The sequence below is a fragment of the Bombus bifarius genome, unplaced genomic scaffold (genome assembly GCF_011952205.1).
Source record: "Bombus bifarius isolate JDL3187 unplaced genomic scaffold, Bbif_JDL3187 scf7180000007992, whole genome shotgun sequence".
In the NCBI taxonomy this organism is placed as follows: Eukaryota; Metazoa; Arthropoda; class Insecta; order Hymenoptera; family Apidae; genus Bombus; species Bombus bifarius.
This window is the reverse complement of record NW_022884373.1, coordinates 2,803,769-2,831,587: the sequence shown is the minus strand read 5'-3', so window position 1 is coordinate 2,831,587 and position 27,819 is coordinate 2,803,769. Positions and strand designations below refer to the sequence as shown.

At 40.1% G+C, this 27,819-nt stretch overlaps 1 protein-coding gene across 5 annotated transcripts in view; it reads left to right on the top strand.

Annotated features, from left to right (window-relative positions):
• Window positions 1–26,895, top strand: part of LOC117205583 (ras-related and estrogen-regulated growth inhibitor-like) — an 87,366-nt gene extending 60,471 nt beyond the window's left edge. For all 5 annotated transcript variants that reach the window (XM_033444148.1, XM_033444146.1, XM_033444147.1 and 2 more), the window contains 2 exons: window positions 6,603–6,784; window positions 24,167–26,895. In XM_033444148.1, coding sequence (XP_033300039.1) covers window positions 6,603–6,784; window positions 24,167–24,425 — 441 coding nt within the window. In that variant the 3' untranslated portion in view covers window positions 24,426–26,895. The remainder of the gene's footprint in view (window positions 1–6,602; window positions 6,785–24,166) is intronic.
• The last annotated feature ends 924 nt before the right edge of the window (window positions 26,896–27,819 follow it).

Sequence of the window (27,819 nt, the reverse complement as noted above, 5' to 3'; positions counted from 1 at the left end):
AACGAAAAGTTCATGGGAAAAATTGGAAAAAAAAAAAGAAGAAAGGTTGGAATTATTTGTTTGGACCAATGTTTCCATAAAGAACACATTCCACTTCCGTTTATCCAAATAGAACTTCCATCTGTCTGGGAGATGGAAACCTTGTGTGAAACCTTGAAGTTGCTTTTTCGCTGTACTTCTCGTATTTGGTAATACTACTCGAATTTATGAAGTTACCCAACCGATAGCTTTCGAATATCAAAGAATGCCCATCGAATCTGAAACAAACATGTCATTTGGCTAGATATCTTAGCTAATTAAAACGATCACCCGGGAGACGGTTTGTATCCTGATTTGGTAATCTAATTAACTTTCTTTCTGTTCGCTGATTAGGTTTCGAGTCGTCGAATCTTTTAAGTGAAAGCTATTCTCTTAAACTACATAGCTGCATATTCAGCTTCCACGAGATGTAGAATACTTCGTAGAAAATATTCTTTTGCATGTGGAAGAGAATCAAATGTAGTAGTACTGAATCGATAGAGCTTAAGGTTAGGAATCTTTCAATTCGAAAGTTATTTTCAGTGAAAGAGCGATACGATACTTTTTATTTTCCTATGGTTGGAAAATTTCTTAAATTCGAAGGAGGATCGTCAGTGATATGCATGATTTTTTTTTTTAATTTTAAAGCATTAGAGATCTTTCTGCTCGTTAAAACGAGAATAAGATTATCGTCGAGAAAATTGTGAACACGAGAAAACCACAGGTTAATACATAAAAATTCATTTTCTAATGGAATTTCGTATAGCACGCATAATACAGGAAGATTCGTAACTGGTGATACAAATGTGTACAGGGTGATTGTACGAGAAAAGATAAGGCGAAAATGCAAAATAAAATTGTTCCATGGGTTTCGTTTTCGAGAAAGACAAGTTCGAAAATTAAACTTGTCTAATTTTGCACCGAACAAGAGTACCATAAATAATCGACAGTAAGTTAAGCTCCGTGTGAAAATAAGTAAAAAATGCGGAATAGAATATTTTCACAAGACGCTTTGTTCCCGAGAGACAATAATTTGAAAATGTACAATACCATGCCCAAATGTACCATTTTTAACTGAACATGTTCAAACTTTATTTCTTTGAAAACGAGGGCTTAAACGAAGAAATTCTATCTCACGATCTTGATTTATTTTCGCACGTACAACAACCTTCTGCTGATCGTTTGCTCATACGCAAAGTGATCTGCGCTAAGCCAAGTTCAAGTACAGTCGATAAATTTTCAAACTCGATTTCCTCACGAACGAAACGTCGTACGAAGAAATCTTATCTGGCACTTTCCACTTGTTTTTTCGCGTAGAATCACCACCACCGTGCCCGCTTCTACCACCCCAGTCACGGACCACCCTGTGCATTCGCAGAACTTGTCCACAAACGTTGCAATATACTTTGCATTTTGAACCTGCGCGCAAAAAGGCGTCTCGCCACAGGATACCGGAATTGAAGCGTGTTTACGGAACTGTTGCGGAGAGAAGGACCCTCGCAGAGAGGTCGCAAAGCGGAGTGCTGTAATCGAGGGCCGCGTTATTAGCAGACAATATCGGTATCTGGTCGCGCGAATAGTTGCGGATCGTTATCTACGCGATGGTACACGCAGCGGAGACATAACTTGTCCTGGACGATCGTCGCTTATCCCGCGGGATCGCGTGGGCGTTAAAGCGCGCGCGGTTCTCTCGCCCACCTGAATCGATTTCAAATGGACAACACAACCGTCGTCTGTCGCTCGTTTCGTTCTATCCGAGTGTCCTGTTAACGGTCGACGCAGTTAAAAACCGACACCGATCGCGTTTAGCCACGGGATCCTTTTACGACTTTCCGTGTTTCTCGTTACGAAGCCGTGGGATTTGTTAAGCTTCGTCGTTTCGGTAATTGTTGGCAGGTCGTTAGGGATAGCAGCCGTGTTTTACGAACAGTACGAGCCTGTGATGGTCTTTTCAGAGGATTGAGCGATAAGCTAAACGAGTCTCCTGTCGCGAAATTGAATATATTGGCAGGAGATTATGAGAGGATATAACAGATAGCGTAAATTGAAACGTTGATAGGTTTTTGTAATACTTTGTCGTTTGTCATAGTTTTTCTTAAATATTAGTAGGAATATTATTTATATTAATGTGTTTAGATCAGGTCTGTTATTGGTTCATTATCGGTATAGAAGTGCGTGATATTTATTTTTAGTATATTTAATCTAAATTATTCACTAACTAGTCCATAATCTTAAAGCACATTATTTTCGAAAATACCAGGAAAAAATGCAGTACTGTTATTAACTAGAATTTGTAAAGGCAACGTTTCTCGCAATTCTAAGAATATATTCATTCCTGAAACAGTTAATTCCAATATATGTTAATCACGTTTCATCTCGATCTTCTCTATCCACAACGAGTGAAATGCACAAGATTTCGTGTCGGTTTAAACTATTTCTCGAATTGCCAAATATTATTCGAAACAATGTTTGAAACGCAAAATATTACATGGAAGAGAGTTTAATTTTCGGAACATTCATACCGATCTCATTCACAACAATTAAAAAGCAAATATTTGGCTGGCTACGTTCTTCGATATGAATTCCAATCGAAATGTTTAAAACTTCGGAAATTGTCGGTGAAACAATGTGAAACGAAAACATTCCCGTTAACTCGCCCGAAATCCTTGCGAAATCCGCTCTATTTCCAAAACAACGAGCAACGAAACCGGCCAATCGATCGTCCCTATCATACTGTCGCGGCGTCGACGAATCGTTTCGTCAGTAAAATTAATTGCATGTCCGTTCCTGGAATTGTTGTGAATCATATCGAGTGTTTATCGAGTGCAGCGATACGCGTTGCCACATGGACAAACACCATGCGAAACGATTTCACAACGAACGACTCGTGAGCCCCTGCGTTGCGTAATTCGACGTGCTATCCCGATTACCATCGATCGTTAAATATGTATGAGAGATTTAACCCTCTGTGAGCAAACTGGGTCGTCGTTGGCGAAATTTCGTCCTTGAATTTCGCCCGGAAAGAATTTTAATTTTTTCTGCAGAACGCTCGAAAAATTTGAATTGAATGGACGCGTCAGTGCTATCGGCGTGTACACGCGTCTTCTTGACGAATGATCGTTGAATTTTCGACTTGATGCATTTTAATAGAGAAATTTAGAAAGACAAAGACAGCAGTAAGGGATGCGATTAAAATAAGTTAGTCAAATTAAGATTATATTATTATAGGTAGAAAGGACATGCAGTTTCTAGGAAGGAATATTTCATTATCTGTTTTAATCACTAAAATTAATAAGCTCGAAGTAGTACAGAAATGGAGTTTTAGAAAGATTGCTCTAGGTTGTAATTTTCTAATTTCAATGACATTTATTGAGACGTAGAATCGAGGATATTATAGAATAAATGCAGTTATAAATCCCATTTAAGAAATTATACCCAGTGTTTTTTTTCGTATTTCAGTATGTTATAGCCTGTATCATTAAATTATTACGTTCGTTGTTGGTAATTAAAAGTCTTCGAAATAAACGATACAATTAATTTTGACATGTTAAACGCGACTCATGCAAAAAGTGGGACGTCTGAAGGAAAATGCAACGTCCTCCTCGACCGTAAAGGGTTAGAAAGCATACATGGACATCGGATAATGGAGGATGGAAGTGGGTAGTAAATCATGGAATAGACGGTGTCAAAACGTCCTTCAATATATCATTGTAGGAACGTGCTTAAGGAAATGTCGTAGGTGTGAGAAAATTCTTCGAACATCAGGTAGGTATGATTGAGATGTTTGAAAAACAAGAATTCGAAGATTGACTACGTCTAAAAGTCATTTTCTTGGTAGTAAGAGAGTTATTTATAGATGTACAAAATTTACATAGCTTCGAAGTACGTATAACGTTACGACATGTAGGAAACTATCAAAACAGTGAATTTTTTAATCATTAGCCTACGTCACAAGGTATTTCCAAACTGCCTTTGACTTTCCCATAATCTCGCTCTTAAAACTGTCGATCATCTCCAAGTTTCTACTTTCTTTTAATAAACTGAAGTTTTGATTGGAAGCGTTCAATTCTCAGGATCGTTAGTTCACACAGTAAGTGATTTTTATTACAATTTCATAACGATGAGAAAGAAATCTTCCAACATCCTCTCAAGAATAATTTTCAAATATTTTTAATAGTTTCCCAATTTCCTAAAAACATCCTATTTCGCTTCAACAGATTCGTCCATCCAAACCAAACTTCCAAATTTTACACCAAAATATAGTAGCGACGTTTCTTCTCCCTTCTCCCTTCAAATTTCAACACTGCCGCCTTCAACCAAATCCTCTACCTATCCTAACCTTGAAAAGACATCTGCACAGAGCCATCACAGCCTCGATCACTATCATTTTCGAATCGGCAGAAACAGCACTTCCATCCCGTTTCCCATATCAATCAACCAAGCGAACATCGTATTCTTGACCGACCTGCCAGGTGTTTGTTTCCGCGTCCTTCGAAAAATCCCTCTTCCTCCGTTGTGACAGACGTCCTCGAGATCGTGCCAATTATGGTGACCAGATGCCAAGCCTGGCGATTTAGCAGATGGAAAAGGTTCACGGCCACGACGATCACCTTGGTCGATCCCGCGAGACTAATGCGCTTAGACCCTTCCTTCCTATACACACCGATCGTCGATGATCACGATCTCGTCGATCCTGTTCCCGGGTAATAATTACCGGCTGGCTGTCAGTGCCAGGTCAATGGGAAAGCATTGGAACGGCTACGAGAATCGACAGCTTCCGCGGGTCGTTAAACCTGAAACGCTTCTCGCTGCCGTGCGCCACCAGGATACGTGGCTCCGCGACTCTTTTCGTCGTGATCGATGCATTAGCAATTAGAACGCGGAATTGGGTCTCTCTCTCTCTTTCTCTCTCTCTCTCTCTCTCTGTCGATGATTCTCTTCCTTTCAATTGGAAATCGATCGAGTAGTTGTGTAAGACGAAGCTGGTTAGAGATGTGGAGGTACAAGTGGTGATCAGGTAGCAGGTTTCTAATTGCTTCAGCAACGATTTAAACAATTTTGCAAGAATTTTGGAGAATTTAGAGAATCGAAGCATTGCGCGTTGGACGTTGCTTTGCTTGATCGTTTGGCGGGAGATAGAGCGTGGGGTGCTGAATGATTTGATTTGAGTGCTTTGTACAATAGAAGCTCGACGAGGAATAGTTTAGGTTACGTAGGATTGTTCGAGGGAAAAGATTTTGGAAATTCGATACAGAATAATAATATTCGGATCTGGCGATCGTACAATAGCTTCGATGAAATGATTTTGTAAATTTTCCGTAGAGTAGGATGTACAAACGCGTGGAATATTTAGAGCAAAGATTCGAGGAATCTGGTTAGCAAATCAAATCAAAGTCATTAGCTAGTTTCGATTAAAGAAGTATCGCAAAGATTACGAGTCAAAGTAGATTAACATAAACGAATCTTTAACTAGCGTACTACATAAAGCGAAAGCTCGTTTCCACGAAACGACACGATTCTCGAAACGTCTGAAAGAATCGTAAAGGAAGTGACTACGATCTTCTTCTCGTGGTGCAGCAGGTCGGAAGTGTTTCGAGCATCGACGATCGGTCGGAAGGTCAGAGGTGAGGCCTCGAGCGTGCCTCGAAAATAGAACGTGGTCACGTGGTGGGTACCGGTTTAGGCCGTTTCTATTTCAATTATCGCGCGACCGGGCAATTTGCTGGCGTTTAATCGCCGCCGAATCGCCGGCTAGCTTCGGGCTCGATTATAATTCTCTTCTCCACGTGTGTATACGTGGGGTTAGAGCAAAGTGAAACGGCGCGCGTGCGCGACCATCCGAGATCTAGATCGGGACTTTCCAGCCGCTCGTTCAGGAATGTTGATTAACGTGTTAATTAAGCGGCGCCGTTCATGCAAAAATTCGAACTGGTAGAAATGAGAAGAAAATTATTTCTCGTCGTGTATCTCGTTTTTTGTTTACGGTGGTTCAATGAAATTCAGCTCTTTTCCCGAAGGGATAAGATAATGTTCGGGTCGAAAGTGAAATCGAAATTTTCTTTTCTTTTTTTTTCTCTCTCTCTCTCTCTCCCTCTCCCTCTGTTTGTTTTTAAAGTTATTCCGCGGGAGGAAAACTGGAAGTTACATGGACCCAGTTTCGTCTGTGGCTTACGTAAGAGAAAAGTTGCCACGATTATCCCGCCATTTTTTCCCCAACTTTCTAAAATTTCTAAGTGTTACGTTATGTCCAGTGGAATGGTTCGATCAAGTTCGAGAAGTTGGGCAGAATTTAACGCCAGATTCCTTCTTTTAGTTACGATTTTCGGTCTCTTAGATATTTTTCATATCGAGTAGAATAGTACGACAGAGACGAACTTATGCAAATTTCAGTCTCTGTAGAACCATCTTTAATCGATCGAAACAGATTCATTTTTTTCTACTTGATACGTTTCATTTACATTCTATGACATTTAATAGCAACTTCGTCATTGTTTGTTCGATCGCTATTTAATTTTGCTTTTTATCTCGCTTTCTATTCGATAGTCGTACTAATCTTTTTTCTTTCGTTTGTCTTTCTTTTTCAGGAAAATGGTTGTCTTTACTCTCACATACGATGGGGCGAGGCTTTCGTGGTCGTTTACAGCGTGACGTGCAAACGAAGTTTTCAGGAAGCTCGCGGATTGCTGAAGCAACTGGCTGACTTACGTTTACCATCCTACTTCACTGCTCTGTTGCTCGGCAACAAGAGAGATCTGGATCATGCTCGGTGAGTGTTAGATCCAACTATACGCGTTAAGATTAGCGAATTAAAGGTCACAGCCGCTGCGGAGATTAATTCGGTATTCTAGTACGGGAACATGGTCGCATAAACGATAATATCTCGACGATTCTAACCGAAGGAAAATTATTTAAATCCCACAAAATTTTCGGTATAAAGTTGTATTACTCGTCGTGAATATCGAAATATCTAACCGAGTTACACGATATTAGATCGACGTGAAAATATCAGTCTACGATGCTACATATACTGTTGCTTTATACAGAATACTAAGTCCCGTTAGCGCTATAGCAGAGAACTATAAAAGAGATTTTGAGTTTAGAGAACCGATCGACGTAATCTTATTATCACTACAAACGTAAATGGCTTGGTAAGGTTTCTATGTCAGAAAGTTATCAGAAAACACAAATATCAAGTCCATAATAATTCCACGTAATTTTATTAACATAACTGTTTCAAGCAAGAATATTTTGGTCTTTTGTATCTAAAAGTTATCGGCAACCATAAATATCGAGTCTAAAAGTTTGGAAAGTTGCTTGATATAATGTTATTAACTGAACGAGTCACCTCGACCAGTTCAATGTCTCTCGTTTTTGTATGAAAATGCTACCAGGAAACATAAATATCAAAGAACCTATAATCTTGTAGAATTAAAATCCAAAAAATTATCAGAAAATCCGAGTCTAAAATAAAGTGCAGGTCCAAACGAGATCCAAGTCGAAGTATCAAGCGTAAAAGTTTAGAAAGTTGCTCGACATAATTTTATTAACTTAACAGCTTCAAACAAAAATATTCTCGTCTTGTATATCCAAAAATTATCAGGAAATATAAATATCAGGTCTAAGAGTTCAGAGGATTGCTCGACATCGTTTTATTAACAAACCGAATCACCTCGATTACTTTAGTATCTCGGTCTTTTGTATCAAAAAATTATCAGGAAACATAAATGCCAAAGAACCTGTAATCTTCTAGAATTAGAAACCAAAAATGATCAGAGAATATAAATACCAAGTGTAAAAGTTTAGAAAGTTGCTCGACATAATTTTATTGACGCAACAACTTCGGACAAAAATATCTTGCTCTTTCATGTCCAAAAATTATCAGGAACTATAAATACCAAGCCTGAGAGTTTAGAGAATTAGCATAATTTTATTAACAGAACGAATCATCTCGGCCACTTCCATGCGTCGATCTTTTGTATCAAAAAATTTCTATCAGGAAACATAAATATCAGAGAACCTGTCATCTTCTAGTTCGAGTCCCAAATACATTATGCATATTACGTTGCAGGATTTTCCATGGTTGAAAAGTTAATATTTTTTAAACCGAATGAAACCTACGGTGAAGAAGAAAAAAGAAAAGAAGGAGTCGATCCGTTACACTGGAACCACTCATAAAGAAAACAGGGATCCAACGATCGAATGGAAGGCACGGCCATTCGAATTTTCCACGCGACTAGCACCGACGATACAAAGGAAAAGCTTGGAAGTGGCGATCGACGTGGCCGATCGGAATCGCGTCGACTAATCGGATCGAGCGATTCTCGACGCGCTCCGGCCCGCGTCAATCGCCTCGTTACAAAACCGTTAAACATAATAAACACGGTGGACGGTGCAGTGGTCTGACCCGTTTCTCGCGCGGCCCCCGAGTCTTCGACATACTTTTCCCCTGGTTTGATTGTCATCTAATTGCTGGTCCTTGTCCATGGTACGGAAAGAATCGCGATATCATTGGCCAACTGCCGGTCGCCGAATACTCGCTGACTTCACGATCACGCCCCTGGCGATTTCACGCTGTCTTGCGTGTATAAATATGTACTTATGCTCGTACAGCTTCGTGCAAAAGTTTGACTCTTCTAAACAGAGTAAGAAGCAAGATGTGCTCCGTCTGTTATTTTGATCATCTAACCCTGTTGCGATCTTCCAATTCTTATATCCTGATCTTATTCTTGCATCGATGTGCAAAAAGAATATTAAAAGTAATATTGAAAAGAAACAAAATCCTTGTATCTCGAAATCGAAACAGACAAGTTGCTTTTTCAAAGTTAAGAAATATTTTAACGACAGTTAGGCTGTTAACTCGAAGATGACCCAGAGAACGCGCTAACTCTTTAGACTTAGACCTGACTCCTTATTCATCTAATTTTATTTTCCTTATTTAATCTAACATTGAAAGTTATATATAAGCTCGTATCGACGTTTTATAAATTTCATTTGCGCCAATCAATCGCGACAGTAATATTTTCCTGTTAATAAGATGATTCATGTAATTCTGGTTATAGAGAATTAAGTGATTCTTAATGTTTAGAATACCAAATATAGTTATTCATACTTATCACACTTGGGACTTTGTTCCGAATAATTTATACAAGCCTGATTGATTAAGAGAAAGAACGATATAGTGGTGTTTCATTTGGAAGAAAGTGACGGGCGTGTCTGTTGCCGATTGATATACGGTTTCGATTAGCTTCGACTTTGATTGGATTTTGTATGACGAGTTAAATACGAGTTCCGTGAATCGTCAGAGTCGGCGTCTTCATCGAGCGTACAAAAGTATTCGTTGGCTCTAAAAATAAAAAAAAAGGACCTAAAACAGTATTCTTTTTTTAATTGCTTGACTCATTGTTTAAGCTGGACAGATGTAAAATTAGATCAGAATGTCGAGAATTTGGCACGATCTATTTTTCAACGATTGATCATTTCATGGGACAACTTGTAATTAACCGTCTTTGTAAACAACAACTACGGTTCTATAACTAAATAGTCCAAGATGATATTTTGAATTGATCTCAAAGTTCTGATAGAATACAACTTTTTTCGTACTTGATATAAACGATATATAACAGCGTCGTGTCTGTATTTTACATTTTCAACTTTTTCTACTCATTTTCAATTTTTTCTATAGAAGGAACGAAGATTCCTTTTCGTTAAGTATGGTGCAAGGATGTCAAAGAATTGGCACATTTATCTTCTAGCGAAAGTTCCGAGCTCTGATTTTTTCTTTGGGCCCTATTCATCGCGAACATTTAAATGTTACACGAAATACCTAACGGTATTGATGATAGTAATACGTCTACCAATCGGTTACTCGAGAGCTCCAGTTCTTAATGTAGGCGAAAAACTGTACTAACCTTTTTCGATTCTTCGATCGACACGCATATCCCCATGAAGAAATTTGACAAGCCAAATTAGTCGCGTACAAAGAAATTGCAGCTGAAAGGAAATTTTCAATATAATTTTTCCTCCTTGTTTCTACCTATAGACACTCGAACGTTGCATGGAATACCTAACGGTATGGATCATAGCGGATTACGTGTAGCGACACAGTGCTCAAGAGTCCTAGTTTGCGATCCAGGTGACAAATTACACTGAGAGGTCTTTAAAAACTTAATGAGTCTGAAATTGCTGTTTCTTCTTTATCTTTGCGTATAATAACGAGCCAGATGTAGCAGATTACTGTAGCTTGGTACATGTTATTATTATCGATCGTTTGTTCCGTTGGCAAGATTGTTACTTTACCAGAATATCGCAATCGTTTCTTTCTCAGATTCATATTCGTTAGACGATCCAGTCTGATAACAACGGTGAGTCATTGTTTATTATTCTATCTAATAAAGAATACTTGATTCACTATGTTAATTCAATTCGAGAATTTTTATCTCAGAAACGTGTCTTAAGTAGATACAGACGATCATTCTTCGCGATATAAGTCTACTGTTAAGTAGATACGTACGATGATATTTCGCTACATAAGTCTGCTGTTAAGTAGATACAGACAATCGTATCTTGCCGTATAATTATAGATAACGCCTACGATAATTGCGTAATACGATGATTATAAGAAAGTTAATAAGCGTTGCTTCTAATTATTACCACATCGTTAATTTCTATGGTTCGATCAAATCCACGTAACGTTACCACGAGTCGATCAAAGTGTCCGTGGCTGCTTATGAGCGATAACGTACCTGTTCGTCCTATTAATCTCGAGCAGTTCACTTTCCCGATACATGGAGCCCGCGTAGTACTCGCGTACACGCGTGCGTAGACGGTTGCTCGCGCGTGTGCGCTGCGCGATCCGGTAACAGGATCTTCGCGAAACGTTTCCTAGACGAGGCGAGATTTCGCTTGGCGCACGCGATTCGCCAGCTACCGCTTCGCGTCCCTGTTTTTTTCCTGTCACCTACTCTCTCATCCGAAGCTCTCTCGTGATCCACACGCGGTGTCTCTCGACCGCGCGCCGCCTCGCCGCGTGTCTTGGATCGGTGCCTGGTGGCGTGAAACGCGAAACGAGGCGCCACACCGACCGCACTCCGACACCAGAGACCGTTTCGAGCACGACACCCGGTAGTGGTCGCGACTGCTCGCTCATCTAGAAACCGTTCACGCGATCTTCGCTCCGACAGCGATCTGTTTACGCGCGCGAGCGAGCGCGAGTCATCCAACACTGGCCGACTTGGATACGCCTCTGTCTACTGGCTATCCTGGTCGACGCATCTCTAGATCGATTCAGGCCGTGTCTGTCCGTCGAACGTCGTTCTACGGACGATGCTAAATGGAGGTTATCAGCTTTCCTCTCCTTTTTCATTTTATAGAATTATGGAGCTTATTGTCTCTGCCGCTTCGTACCACTTTTCCATCGCTGCTTCGACAACTCTCTATCATTTCTCGTTGCTTGCAGTGGCTTCCATCGGTGTTTTAGTACACTCGCTGGGTAGATTATTTTAGCGAAGATTCTATTGTTATATTTAATATATCAATTATTATTGTTAATATATCAATTATTGTCGTTATATTTAATATATCAACTGTTATCGTTACGTATAATATTAAGTATATGAAAATGTTTTTTTCTTATTATATATCAAAATCTTGTTCGTATTCGTGTTTCGCGCAATGTTTCAAAGTTGCTTTTATACTTGTCGAGGTGGTCGCGTTATCGAGGCTAAAAATGCCCTCCTTCTCAGTGGCGATTCAAGTTTACGTTTTCGAGATATTGGAAGGATTTCTTGTAACAGATAAGTGGGACTGAAAGTTTCTGGCTTTGCGATAGTAATTAATAGCGTACTATGTAGTTTCATACAAGTTAATTGACGCTGATGGATAGCGATATCATAAATGAGTCGAGTCAGAAGATTTCTTCTTAACAACTAGACTGCGGATTTTTACGCGTTTATAGGAAATTTGAAAGCGCAGAATCGCGCACAATGCACGTACGAAAAATATATCAAATATTCGAAACGTAGTGCTTTCTATAACTCTTTGTAGGTGAAACACTTTTCTACCAAGGTTTCGTTTTTTCAATTATATTCTTAGATATGAATTTTCACACAAATTTTCTTTTCCTTCTAGAGCGTATAAAGATTTCCGATGGTGCCGCGTGTACGTACGTTTAATTCTAAATCGCGAAGCAACATCTTTCATCTTCTGTGGATTTCTCCAAGCGTTGATAGCGGAGAGCAATCGTCCGAATCGATTTTCTCTGTTCGTACAAAACGCGAAACGAAGGTGTGGTTAACATTTTGAACCGACTCGCGACGTTGTGCATTTTACGCAATCCTCGTATTAATACGAACTTAAAGTGCATCATCGAGCGTTGCGTGATTCGGACGGGAGAAAGCTAGGAAATCGAACCAGTCGCCAATTTTTCCCATATCCCCTGAAAGTTTGTGATAAAGATTGGCCTACGAACAGCTGCTTATTAACCTTGTCAAAACGAGCACTGGCTTCTGAATAATAACTAGAGATAGTTAATGGAAATGAGTTTCGATTCGATAAGGTGAGCTACATAGCAGACATATGGTATATATCTGCTTATTGAAAAGGGTGTAAGTAGATTAGTTAGGCTTTTGTATGTGTGATTATTTATTACGAGGAAACATTCAATTATATATAATAATTTATTTTTATTCGCGATATACTGAAAAGTGCGATAGGTGTTTTATATATTGCGATTCGAACGTGTGAAGAAGAGAGAGTTAGAGTAGGAGGGAGGGCTTGTGCACGTAACAAATTGACAATTGGGGAAAGTGGGAGAATAATTGTAATTTTTTTCAGAAACGAGATAAATGTACAGAGAACGGTTACACGATCTTGGTATTTGTCTAGTGGATTATCTGATGAGTAGCTTACGAATTTTTATGCTTTTATGGGAAATTTAAGAGAGAAAACAATGCACAGAATGCGCGTAACACGCAGAAATATATGAAATGTGCAAGGTTCAGCAGCTATTATGATACTTGAGCTAGATAAAAACAAACTTCTGCTTAGATTACATTCTTTTCTCTGCCTTTATAAAAATATGAACTTGCATAAATACCCGCGGTCTAATTATGAGTTTCCGAGATTTCTCTTTATCTGTAAAATATCTCATATTCTTAGAGAATGTTCTACCAAATATATCAAATATATATATTTCACAAAATATCCTAATATGCTACGTTCTATGAAAGCGTACAGAGATATGGAATCTATTTAAAAATTATAAAAATATTTCGTAAAATGCTATAATAAATAAAAAGTGGAACTGTGCGTCGCTAATACTAAAGGCGTAACATAGTTTCCAATATCTCTCAATATTTTTTCTTTTACCAAGAAATATTTCAAAATCTTGGAAGAAATTCTCGAAACGAACGACGAATGCAACGTTTGACAAGCTTGTCAAAAATATTAGTTAATCGCGTCAGAAGATCTCCTAACGTGGAAATCGATGAAAAATCTAACGGGAAAAGATACATGATTTCGCTTTCGTGGCTCGCAAGATCGTACGAAGGAGGGAAACTCAATTACTTTTCGTCTCGGCTTCATTCGTCATTCGAACTGTACGTCCGACTGAATTGACTATTTAGAAACTTTTTGAACAATCCCAGCCTTTCGAGCTCGTTTCATATGCAAATCCTCGGCGATTTTTCGCATCTTTTGAGTAGTCAGTGTCTGAAGGTACTCAAGAGTGAATCACAGCTTCGCGTGTTTTGTGTCGGGCCGGGAGAAAGCTGGCAAACGGTAGTCTTTATCGTCGTAACTTGCGATAACCTTCCATTTCCAGTTTACCGATGCTTCCCTTAAAAATAATCGTGTTCGTGATTGATGGACCGTTGAACGGTCTTTGATTGCTCTTGAGTGGAAAATCACCGTGCCAAGAGAATTCTCGTTTCGAGTATCTTGAATGAAAATTTCTAAAGCGATTGGGACATTACCGGGAATTTCGATGCTTGCACGGTACTTTACTGAATTGCTGCAACCTGATGCAAGTTTATTTAGCAATCGAGTTAATTACTAATGGCTGAATAATTGCATTTCTTTTTTACTATATTAAATTTTTTATTCTTTGGCGCAGAAATGTCTCTTCCACTACTAAACACGGTATAAAATTTTCCCAAGAAATCTCCATTTTTATTTGCGATATTAAGCTTTCTTTGTTTGAAAATCGCAATATATTTCTTTGCATTTATGCGAAACTTGAAATTACAGAAACCTACAAAATGCATACAGTATATGGAAATACGTAAAATATAGAAAAGCAGAGTGCGATAATTGTTGACAAGTAAAGCGAATTTAATTTTGTCTATGGAACGTATAAATTCGCATAAAAATCCGCCATATAATAATTGATAACATACCAATAACGACGTGGAATAATTAAATTGTTAAAATACACCAGAACCAAATTAATTAAGCTTTCATACTCCAGACAAATTCTGCCTTTTTATCTGTATCATGGCTCCCCATATCTGACGATAAATCTACATTTTTACCGTACCAAGGGAAATTAAAACGATCTGATTCGCACGTTTTAAGATCGTTTCGATGGGGACGTAAGGCAACGAAGATGCAGTTCCGCGTGAAATTGAATTTGACACGAATGCTTTCGCTTCATCCTCGGGCAGAAAAGCCAGTGACACGTAGGTGAACCGGATATCGATATCCCTTATAGGCTACAGCCCTGGAACAGGAATTTCCTGGGCGATTCCCGTAGGAATGCGGATCGTCGTTAGCGAAGACACGTTTCCCACTTTTTTACTCGTCGCTCGCGTTCCTGTATTCATTTACAAACCTCTCTGCATACCGGCCAGCGTCCGATGGATTATCTAACAGTCACGTTCAGTATCATCGCCACGATCTTTCCATGTTTCTTCGTCAATTCTCTATGATTTAGGCTATTTTTTTTTAATCTTGATCCGAAAATTTCTTTCTTCTTAATAATTTCTGGCCAAGATTGTTTCGGAAAAAGGACTCTTCTAAAGAAATCACGCAAGAGCAATATGACTATCAATTTTTGTAACGATGCTTATGGAAAGATACTTTGGAAAGTAGTTTCTGCTAATAATTGAAAACTAATTCGCAGAGATGTTCCACTTTTCGGAAGAACTTTTATCGAGAAATATTTTTAGACGTAGTTGTTGGTAATCGTTAAAATGTATTAAAAAGTACCATTCTTACCATTGGTAAGTAAAGGTGTGGGTTTTAAATATTTCGTAATTTAATCGTTGCAAATCCAGAAGGGAATTTATAGAATCTTTTAGAATTTATGGGATGTACAATGATAGACGTTATCGCTGCACTTGTCTTCTTACATCGATCGGTATCTTATCGAGTTTCCTATCTCACTTAAATCTCATTTTCTATTGCTATCGTCCCGACGATACGACGCAAGTTAATTTCTCAATCACAGTTGTCTGAATCGATACGTAAGACAAAAGATACGTGCCTGAAAGTAGCGAAATCAGTGCAAGAGATGATCAAAATTTTTCGTGACAAATGAGAAAAATTGAGGACGAAGGAAATACATTTCTACGATCGATGTTCTTCTTTCCTTTGTTATTAGTAATAGCGTCGTTCATTTTTATAAAAGCGATATCGATTCGAATCAAATATGGAACAAATTATATTAATGGGCAAGCTGAAAAAGCTAAGAAATTGAATAAATATGCCACATTTATTCTCTGATATATCTAAACATAAGTCTCGTTATTGTTGAAGTGGTCACCACTTCTAAGAAAACTCTACATCTGGTCTTTTCAGTTTTCTCAAGCACCGAAGCCATCGACAGCGTGTAGACAAAAGACTGCGACGAAGACAGACCATAAACAATAGACAAACGACGTTAGCTTCGGAGTTTTCAGTTATTGGGTAACGCAGCTAGCGTGCGGATCTGCACCAGCTCAAATTGTATTCTTACTTATAATTACTCTTCTATTTAAATATATTTTCTACCTTACAATTTATCCACGAGTTTCTCTGTTTACACATCGAATAAACTCAACAGTTATTATTAACGAGCTAGGAAATTTATTAAACATTCTACGTTTCTGGTACTCTTATACCGTCAGTGTTAATTTTGTTATTATTAATGCTTTACTTTTGGAAACAAGTTTCGTTTGCAAATTGACAGGAAAAACGGCACGTATCGAGAAAATCGTGAACGAAGGAATTTGCTAAATAGTCCCACGCGAGTTACACTATAACTCAGGGACAAATTTGCCCAAGCCTAAGCGATATTTGATGCGATAAAAACGCAGTAGACGAATATGAAACGGCATTCCTCGTGATCCCGACGTTAATCTAGCTAGCGGATTAACCGCAGACAAAAGGTTGTACAGTGACGAAAGATAATTCTTGCTGATTGATGACGTACCTCGTCGAGCCTAGGAAAAGGTGGAAGGTTGCAGGATCTGCCAACTTCCTGAAACTGTTTCTCACGACGCGTATCGGGCAACGATTCCAATCACCATCGAAACACCAAAGATATCGTGGCAAGGAATTTCCATACAGATAATAGAATTTTTCTCGGCTGTGATGTGTTAAGAAAATAATATAATATGGAATAATATCGATTATCGGAATTCAATAATTGGAAGAAATTATCGAGGGAGGAGAACGAAGAATATTAACTTTGTATTGAATTTTTGTAGCGCAAAAGGGAATTAAACGATAAAATGTAACTATTAGGTGATAGCAGAACATTTTTGAAGAAACTGCGGTTAGTACTTGCAATTAGTACATTTAGAGCGCGTTACTTAAATTAAAGTAGAATCTTAGCCCGGATAGCCAACAAATGCAACTTTTACGTAATTATACTAATATCAATTTCCTGATAATTAGACCCATTTGCCCACAATTAGCCTAGTAAATTGCAACTTCGTAGATAGAACTGTTACAGAAGCTACGTATATCTACGTTACCATAGATATCAATATCAATATTAATTTTGGTCTAACGTTAGGACAAATTTATCAGAAATCTTTTACGATTATGAATTATCAAACGAGGACATGAATTGCAAGCACAAGAACACTATTCCAAAACGTTCAAATATTATTTGTTTTGACAATTACACGTACCGTTTGTTAGACCCAACAGGTTCTTTACATTTTTAACTATCCTACGTTAAAGTATTCCTCTTTGGTCATCGAGTGACACTAAATGAAAAAAATCAACAAAGTCATGTTTTTCCTCCGATTTTCATCCGTAATATATTCAGTCAACCAGTCTGACAATAGTAAAATTACGATTCGAGCGAAACAAGTACAAGCATTACGGCCTGCCTCTGTTATATTTAACCTGAATCCTAACCGCGAGTGCCAGTCGAAATTGCAAGGTGGAGGATTAAACGCACGCAAGAAGAAAAAAAAATGCCTAGAAGAAGACACAAGCGCGCATTAATATACTTTTTAGCGTCTAGTAACATTATCGTTTAAATACGATTCATAATATATCGCAAAGACGGCCATCATTCCTGCGGCAACCGATTAAATTTACGGCAGGACAAACGGCCGATTTTTCAAGCAGATGATGGGCGGAATCGCGAGAAAGAGTCCTCTGATGGTCGGATGGTAGAAGCCGTGAGAGGCAGCCGCGTCGTTGCGACCGGTAGCCGGCACGGCCGTCTTAATGGAGTTCATAAAGATTAGAAGGAAGACTGGGTTGGCCGCGGGGCTGGTGAAACCACTCTCCCGGCGAACGAGTTATCGCCGCTTTAGATACATCCGAGGCGGCGTCCGGCCGCGAATATCGTCCATCGATAAACTTATCGCGAAATATCAGCTGGCGAATCCCTCGAAGCCACGCTCGCCGCTCGGCTGACAAACTGGTTCGCCGGCTGAAAACCGCGACCAACCTGGAAAGCCGCGTTTCGAGCGGATCGAAAAACGAACGACACGTCTCTTCCTCGTTCCACTGGATAGCTTGGACGTTGCTTGTACATGTATCAGGAGATGGAGGACGCTGGGGGATATGGAAATCGACGTGGGATATTTTTGGCAGATGTTGGTCAGGGTTTGGCCGACGTATACCACGGTATACACGGTGTCTTGCAAAGATATGGATAGGATATGGAGGAGAGTTGATGTATTAATTGGCGAATAATTTGGTAGATTAATCGGTAAACGCTACGATAAACAAATAGATAAATTGCAGTGTAGTAATAGTAAGAAATTGAAAGGTTTGCATCAAAAGTCATTAGCATCGTGCGTTTGAATAGCGGAGGATATTTGGCGTGTTGCAAAGACACCGGTACGTTAATGGAAATTGACGCGAAAGATCGGCAAATGAATAAACGGAGTAACATTGTAGTAAATAAATATACTAGTAGTAGATAGTAGACGTGAAATGTGTAGAGGAGAAACGATGTAGCGTATTCTAAATCGAGATTAACGTTTTACTATCGTAGTAAGCTGACACTAACTAATAAAAGTAGTGCGATACATTTCAAATTGGAAAGATAGAGGCCGTGACTTTATTCCGAATTGAAAAATGAAATACACGTGAGATTATAAAGGAGAAAAGTATACGTTATGTGGACACTGTAGAATGCACAATATATTTATACGTGGTTAAATAAGTCAGGAGTCTCTACAAGTGGTTAATATAGAGTGCGTCGCGGAATCTAAGTCCAACTTTCTCGGTTGTAAACGCATTGAGAAATGCGAGGGCCTTTGAGAACGTATAGTTTATGTGGCCTAACGGTGACAAACGTACTGTATGGTTATTATACTCTAAGCTGGGACTCGTACCAGATCTCGCTGCGTTGAATAAACCGCGATACCACGTAACGCTATTCTCCAACAATAAGCCTTCGATTTATGTATGCTCGGTTTGTTACTGGAAAAATTGCGCTTAAAGAGCAACTAATTAGATTAGCTGTTAAAATATGGCACCGTAACGTTAATAGCTATGCACGTGCTATTACTTTTTCGTTTGTTTTGTCGTCCATTCGTCATCCGGTTCGTACAGACCAATGATACGTTTCTTTTCGTCTGTTACCTTCTGAATTATTTTCACGATGTTCTTTTTTGAATGGCTTTGGTTCGCGTTGGAAATGCGGCGCGTTCGACGGTGCTGGCGCCAAGTAGAAAGCACGTGTCTCGCGCAAATGGAGGAACAAGTCGAGCTGCGAGATATGTAGGTGAACAATGTTTTGATACCGGCCTTTGAGGGTTTTCAAATCGTGGTCACGGTTTCTGAAGTGTCGCGGCGAGTCGATATATCAGGCTGTCCCAAAAGATTCTTTCGTTTTACAAGGAAATAATAGATGCACGACATTTTCTGTTTCCTATTATTTTATCGAATTACGTATGATCCATTTTGTTCGATCGGAATATAAAACAAGAAATGTTATTCATCCATTGTTTCCTTATAGAACGAAAGGAACCTTTGGGACAACTGAATAGATTCTAAGATGTTTCAGAATATTCCGTAAGTAGGAACGTTGGATTTAGTACGGACGTCGATGGTGATTATTTGCTAGCAATGAAAATAAATTAAAACTGTGTTACCTTCAATTTGTTATATACAGAATATCTTATAATCTACAACGTATAGCGTTTTATATAAGACAGACGTTCAGTGGTACCCATCGAGTCTCTCGAGGTTTACAAAACTTCTAAAAGACCTCCGGGGCTTATCGAAATTTTAAAAGCTTACAGATTCGTCACCTATTAGCGTATAAAAAGGCAAAGCTTTAAGAATCAAATTTTCACAGTATCGGGGACCTTTCGAAATCGACCAACAGCCAACCGCTCGTTATCTGCCAGTTCCTGAGAGTTCCTAATGTCTGGCAACGAATTCGTCTTTGTCTCATACTACTTGCCCAGCTGCTAAGCAACTCTCTCCTTTCCAAGATTTATCGAAACTTTGAAAACCAGAGATTCGACACTTATCAAGGGTTCCAAATGTTTCGAGCATCAAATTCTCGCAATATTGAAATCTTTCGAAATTAACGTCCATCGCCTACTCTAAGGAATTGATAGTGTCTGACTACCAATTAACCTTTGTCCCCACTCCTCCACCTACTACTATCATAATTCTCCCCTTTCTTCACCCACTATCTCAGTCATTCTGCACTCCAGGCTATCTCCATAAAGACTCTGTATCTCCTGTGGCTTGTTGAGGCGAGAGCCAGGGAAAATCCCCTTAGCGTGCTTTCGAGCGCCGGTTAATCGTCGGATCATGCAAGTTTCCAGTCGTCGAGTCAGCGCGAAGAATCTCCGGCAATTTGTTCGGATCTCGGTGTAATCCGGTCGTCGCGCCACGGTTCTTGTTCATCGCGGCTGTCTAAAGGTCGCGACGTTGTTTCGCCAGCCAGCGAAATGTCGAGCCTCTCCCCTGGCCCAGTCATCATTCCTATAGTTACGTCCAACGAGTCGAGCCTCACAATCGCGATTTCACGAAATATTCGCAAGTAAAACGTTTGATAGATGCGATGGGTTTAGTTTACGCTACTGGCCCACCGATCTTGCTGAACCGTTCGTATTCAGAAAGAAATTTACGCGGAAACATCAAACTCTAATGCCGTTTCACGTGTCTTTTTAATACCTTGTATATAAGATGGTTGTAAGAAACGTTCGCGGTACCTTCAGCGTCTCAAGACAACAACTTCTGATTATCTGTTCTCCAGTTAAAATATTTGATATTCCCTGCCATTTTCTTGTTGTGAATTAACTTGGAGTTTTATGATCACGTATTAATCGTATAGCTGCCTATTGAAATGAAAAGTTTCCGGAAGACTCTATCGGACATGTAAACTTAATCAATTTCTTTATTTCGTTACGTGAGTACTCGATTGATATTCGATTCTCAAGAAACAAAGGATTCGCTTTCGTAGTTACTTGTCGCCATATTTATCGCAAGAAGATGACACAAGTACGAACGTGCTAAGGTAAATTTAAAAGGCGACGTCCGTAATTAGAGAAACTAAGTAGAAATTTATTTCATCCTCGAATATTGTACCGAGTACTGTACTTCCCACATTTTCTATATTTCCGTACGCACCGCGTGTACTTTGTACATTTCTGCAATTTAAAATTGCCGCGTAAAAATGCGCAGCCTAATCGTCGCTTTTCCGTACTTTCCAATTTACCAAGTCGATCAGCGCGGCTTCCACACGCCCCGAATATTATAAACCGCCATCTATCGTTTCCCATAGAAATTCCATGTTTGGACTAAACCGAGAACCGCTTACTCGTTCACTTTCTCGTACGTTAGCCGCGTGTCCCTTTATTCGATCTAATCGCGCCTTTTCCAGCTAAAATATCCGATATTGCCAGCGCGTTGCTCTTCCTCGAAAAAAGAAGAGGAAGAAGCCAGGGGAATGAGCTGAGATCTGGCGGCGAGAGAGCGCGGGAAACGACACATAGACAGGCTCTCGAATCTAACACCGTTCCTCGTAAAGCAACGGATCGCCTCGTATAAAATAAAAGGGGACAGATTAACGGCCGTGAACGTGGGGGCCTGCTCTCTCGCGTGTGCATGCATTAGACGTGTGCACGACCCTCCCACGCGCCACCGCCTCTTTCTCTTTCCCTCGATTTCTTTTCTCCCTCTTTCTTCCTGTTCGACGCTCCGAGAGTATCACGTGTTCCCGCGAATTTAATTGCCTCCATAAATATCGCGGGCCTTCCATGGCCGAGCAACGTTAAAATACGACGGAGGATCGAGGTCCTAACCCCTTCTCCTTCTCACTCTGTCTATCTATCTGTCTATCTCTCTTTCGAGGAACTCATCCCGCTGGGGATTCGCGATGCAAGAGAAAAAGTGGATCGTTCCGAATGGTAGACGATGATGATGGCGAGCAAGGTGGCTTTTGATTGGGAATGTACAGCGTTGCGAGGCTTCCAGAGGATTGTAAGGGGCTGCGCGATGTGTGGTTGAATTTTTGTTAATGGACGGTGATGGGCTCTGTTAGACACTCGCGAGCGTCCTTTTTTTTTTTGGAGAACGTCTTTCTTTTATATTGGACGCACACTGAGCCTCGTAACTATAAAACTACTCTGCAGTGTTTTATTCTTATCCGGATACGGGATGTACAAGGTACAACACGACCAAACGTGAACAGAAATTTACTAAGTTAAACTTAGAGTCGAACTTTGTGGAAGCGACGAGTCAGCAAACGAGGATGCGTTTATTCGAGTTATCGTTACGATCTCGGTTTATTTCGTGTGCCGGGTTCAATTTCTGTCTCGATAAGATATTCCGTTTTACTGATTCTACCGATTACGCGTAGTCGTAGTGAAACTAATTTCCCAACATTTGGTAAATCTTCCGCGAAGCTGAGTACATACGTAGCAGAACAAGATACATCCGAGTTTGTTCGCAAGGATACAACAAGAATCGTCGATCTATGTATGTGTCGTTGGAGATCAAATACATACAAGGTATCGCAATTTTTTCTGGCTGAACATTGTCGGTATATTCTATAGGTCAACGTGAGGAATAAATGTCATATGGATATATGTATGTGGTTGGAAGCATTGTTAAAGAGTTATAACGAAGAAACGACGTACAGAATGAACAGTAACGAACTGCGTTACTACGGTTTAAAGTACGAATGGGTCGAGAATATTTGCATCTAGTAGCAGTCAGAGGCTATTGTAATACTTGTACAATTCCAACCACAACTCTATTTTAAAATGTTCACCATTTCCCTGTCAATACAAGATTGGCAGCGAAAAAAATTGAATTTACTTATTACTCGTTGAAGTTGAAGATGTAGATTACAATACTTTCTGGCTATTCTGGATCTATTCGTATTTTTCACTGTATTGACTCGCGTTCGTCATCGCTAATTTTGTACATTGTTCTCTTCTTTTGTTACAACTCCTCAACGATGCTTCCAACGAAACATATGTTTCTGCGACATTTTTGTCTTACTTTCGCCAATGGAATATACTGACAACGTTTAACAGGAAAAAGACTGCTACACGTCGCGTGTATCGTTTCAATAAGGAAGAAATATCTGGAACTACGCATACGCGGGTCCTCTGATCCGATGTTATTCCAAAGCAATCGAAATTAAACCCAGGACGATTATAAATACAACGACCAAGCCTGGCGAAATTCCAGCGAATCGCGTTCTTTATCCCGCGGACTTTACGTTCACTCACCTTCCTCCGCTTCCGTTTGTCCGGAACACGATGTTTGCCAAGAAATCGTGACCAGTTCTCTCGTTTCAATTTCCGTTTCGCGGAACCTTGACAGCTTCCGTTCATCCGTGACGGCCGGAAACTTCAGAAATTTACCGGCTCCGCGTGTTTCGAACGAATCTCCAACTTCTCTTCTGTCTTCCTCTTCTATTTACGTTGTGAAATTTCGAAACTTCCGCTTGCTTCCGGCGTGCAGAAGTTTAATTAAAAAATTCGACGAATAACTTTGCCAAAGATTATTGATTGTTGGCCCAAATTCGCAGATAGCAGGAAGATCTCGGAACAAGATGAATCATCGATCGAGCAATTTGTGGAAATATTTAACAAATTTTTAAGTAACGCGCTAAAGATGATTAACAGTGTCATTCTTGGAAAGACTTGGAAAATTTTTCCACGATACGCTGTGTCTGTAATACGATATTAAAAGATCTATGAAATTTCTTAAGAGGTTGAGTTTGTAAATGGGCAGGAGTTTGGTGGTTACGTAGCGAGAAGCAAGTTTGTAAGTAAAACCAACTGGCTGTTGAAACCTCTGTGAAAAGCGTGTGCCTAAAATGTGTCGTAAAGAGCAAGCGACGACGAGTATACTTGTGAAACACGGTTATAATATAGAATTACGTTGCCACGAAACGACTGTTCTATTTTTTAATCCTATTACTACAATCTACTTCAATTGCTAAATCGTAATTTAGACAGCAAACTGTAACCACTTTTTACGCTTGACGCGTATATTCATGAAAAACAGCTAACTGATTAAAAGAGAGCTACGACGAAATGGAAAAATAATATAAAAAATTACATAGATACGAGTACTTATTTTTTCTCTAAGTAATATAGATATCTCGCGAAACTTAATTTAATCAAACTCTAACAATCTAACAGCAGACGTACGAAAATAATAGAAAGATAAAAGTGTAAAATTCCCTAAAACGTTCGAAACGATCGTTATGTTGCAGAGAGGTATGCGTGGACGAGGGGCAACAGTTATCGCTGGCGCATGGATGTCAATTCTACGAGGTCAGCGCGGCGGAGAGTCCTGCCGGCGCGGCTCTCGCGTTCCAGGCGCTGCTCCGAGAGGCGAGGTCGGTGCAGCTGCTACGAGCGCTTCCGATCCGCCGGAAGTTGGGCGTTCACTCGGTATCGAGGGTACTCGGCACGATCTTCGGCAAGAACACGACGAAAGATCGGAAAAAGAGGCCCTCGTTGAGCATATGACGCCTCCTCTGCGCCCTCCTCCTCGGAGGTCGTGACGAACCCGACAGGAGAACCGACGTGGTCGTTCTCACCAGCAACGTCTACTCCAATCGCTGACGAGGACATCGTTAAGAAATCGTCTGACCAACATGAATCAGTCACGGTGACTCAAATTTTCCTCTCGAAGGACACGTTTAAGAAGATGAAGAAGAGAAGAGGAAGAATATGTTTGGTGTTCTCTGGACGCGACACAGTTCCTGGCGTCTTGATTCGTCTTCAAGAATGATCCTGAGGAACGCTGGGACGTTGCCTGGCGGACAGGTAAAGAAAACGCATCTACGGTAGAACCTCGATTGGCGTAGAATTACGAAAACGCAAGGGACTGAAAGTGCACAGGTGTCGAGGTTCGTGCAACGAACGAGGTAACCGATTGGACAGTTTACTGTACTTTTGTTATGGTGTTCGTGACGAGACTAGGTTGCAGCGGATGTACGTTTTGACGAATTGTCGTTCTGATCCGTGAAACGTATGCTCGTAAGTGGACCGCAGATTCTTGTACAAATTTGTATTTCGCATTCAAGTATCATTCAAGAAATAGTGGAACTTCGCGCTTTGAAATTTTACGTAAATGTATGAAAGCCCGCGTAAGAACTCGTAAGAACATAGATATATCCATATTTGATTGCCCCGACGTATTCGTCAGAACACGCATCCACCTTCACCACGGTGCGATTATATCAGTTGCGATTGGATGTCTCATATCGCCGCTCTTGGTCCGTTTGTTCGTAATCGATTACGAGATGCTATCCTCACAATGCGTTGCGGAATACAACGAGCGATGTACTTGCGCGGACGATCGAGGTTCTACCGTGTATCATCTCCCAGAAGAAGCTTCGTGACGTAAAAAGGAAAGATAATTGTACTTTCTGAACGGACGAATGCGATCATTTTGTTGACTGTTCGTCGTTGGGTAGAGGGAGGCAGAGGGCGCAGGAGGCGCGTATCCGAACACCAGCTTCGTTTCACGTGCATGGAGTTTCGGGAGTTCGATCGAAAAACGAGAAAATCGTCGACCGGAGAAAATAGCTGTTTCCCTAGGGGAACTAAATGCAGGCGTTCTTGCGTCAGATTCTCGTGTGTTTACAGACGTTTTCATTTAACGTTCGATGGTGAAAATGGACAGTGAATCGAAGAGGAGGAGGAGGAGGAGGAGGACAGTGTGAGAGATTGTGACGAGCGTGGAAAACGACGAATCGCAAGAAATTGATAGCGAGTAAGGTGGTCTTTGTTCGTCGAGTGCTTCGTGTTCGTTTTCCTTTTATTTTTCTCCCTTCTTTTCCCTTTCTACGTTCTTGTCGGTGTTGCAGTGGTCGAATCGTATCTCCTTCGAGGTGGATGGAGAATCGGCGATACGCGCGTGCGACTGCTGTTCCTGAAGGGTTGTAGCTTTAAACGTGACCGGAAGTCGAGGTGATTCTCTCATCAGGGTGCATCGATACCGATTCGTATGATTTCTGTCGAGAATCGTGAGAAACGTCTCGCTCGCTTGAGATTGTTTCGGTGTATTTATTTGTTTCGAGTAATGCGAGGTAACGGAGTGTACTCGTTGCTGTTGAGCAACTGAAAAGATGGTTAAATCGGATTTTTAAATGGGAAGCTACAGGATCGTTAGAAATAATTTCGATGTACGCTTTGTTAGAAACAAAGCGAAATAAAAAGAAGAAAGAACGAAATGTTTTCTTAACGTTGTATCTTGCTAGAAGATATTATTTCGTATGAATTTATTTATTTTTCTAGTTGAGCCCTACTTCTCTCTACTTTCTTCTTCATGCATATATACATGACATACGTTTTCTATAAATATTGTAATTTTGGTCAATGAGATATCGATAGAATTATGTAGATTTAATTTTATTAAGTATATCGAACGTACGGTAGAAATTGAAAGAGAAATAAGATACACGGTCGAGAAATATTCCGTTCACTGATTTCGTGTCTTGTACAGGCATTGAAATCACCAGATTCTCTCGCCTTTGCAACGCTCTTGTAGCTTCTCGAATAAACTCTTGAAATTTCGCTTAATCTTTCGTTAATCTTGTCTCCTAACGATGAAAGGCTTAATAAATATAAAGGACGTAAAACCGGTAATTACCAAAGACAAGTTGTACGTAATTTACCATTTTTCAATGTAACCTACGGATAACATAGCCATTAATGAAAATCGTAAAACGGCGAATTAATGTCTTCCGACGCAAAGGTAGACGTCCATGTAGAATTATGATTTCCAATTCTCATACACATTTCGATTATACGAATGCAATTAGGAAGCATCTTAGAAGATATTTTATTTCCATAGACGTACGAATGGAAGTAATTGGAAAATGAATTACGCAATGAACTATGTACTGCGTATGTACGTATTATGCATTATTACCAACATTATTTCGCTTCATGCTCAAAAGTTTCGCCATTTCAATATTTCTATTTAATATTTCAGCCACTCTTGTCGACGTTTTTCCAAATACTGCGATCTCGGTTCTTCCGAGGTCTCGAATCAAACGTTTTCTAAATATTCTTCGAGTCTACATTTCCTCGAATATTCCAAACTTCGACTGACATCAACGAAACGAGTTGTTCATTTTCTTAAGAAATTAACTGCGAAGATTCGATTTTTCTACGACCCTTGAACATTGCTCGACCAGTTTCACGAAATATCGATCGAAAGATTAAGCGAGATCTGGAGCTTTCGAAGCGCGACAGACACCCGATGAGAGGATTTCGCGTTTCACGCGACACGTTATCGTCCTACGCGATAAGCTTCACCGATTCTGCGCTCGTTTCTCGGTCGCGGGACCGGAAACGCGCCGTGAGCGCGGGGACTGGCGCCGCGTTCCAAACGAAACCCGATAGTCTTTCAAATAATCTTTCAAATTTCGCAGCTGTGGTCGAGCGAAGGACATTCGATGGCGACAACGCTGCAAAATCTCGACTCGATCGCGCTCTGTCTTCTAAAGAATGTTAATTCTAAAGAATGGAAGATTTGTATCGTATCTTGAGCGATTAGGTCACGTGTATGTGGAATCGTTGAACAATTGAGAAACGAGGAGAAGCACTCGGGAAATTATAATAAGTCGTTCGATTGAATAAGAAATTGACAGTAAATCGACTCGTAAGTATTTGTCTAGTATCGCCTTTCAGAGTTTAGTTTGCTTCGCGAACGTGGTCACGCTGTTTCGCACCTAATTTTGCGCGAAAGAAGCTATAGTTTTGGCGGCTACCTACTTCTTGATCGAATAAACAAAAGGAACGAACGTTCGAACGAAAGGATTTCAAGGATATAGAGACTGTCGCCAAAGGATTCAGCATCAGCGAACACTTTCGAACGTTGGAAAAGAAAGAACGTTGAAACTGAAAT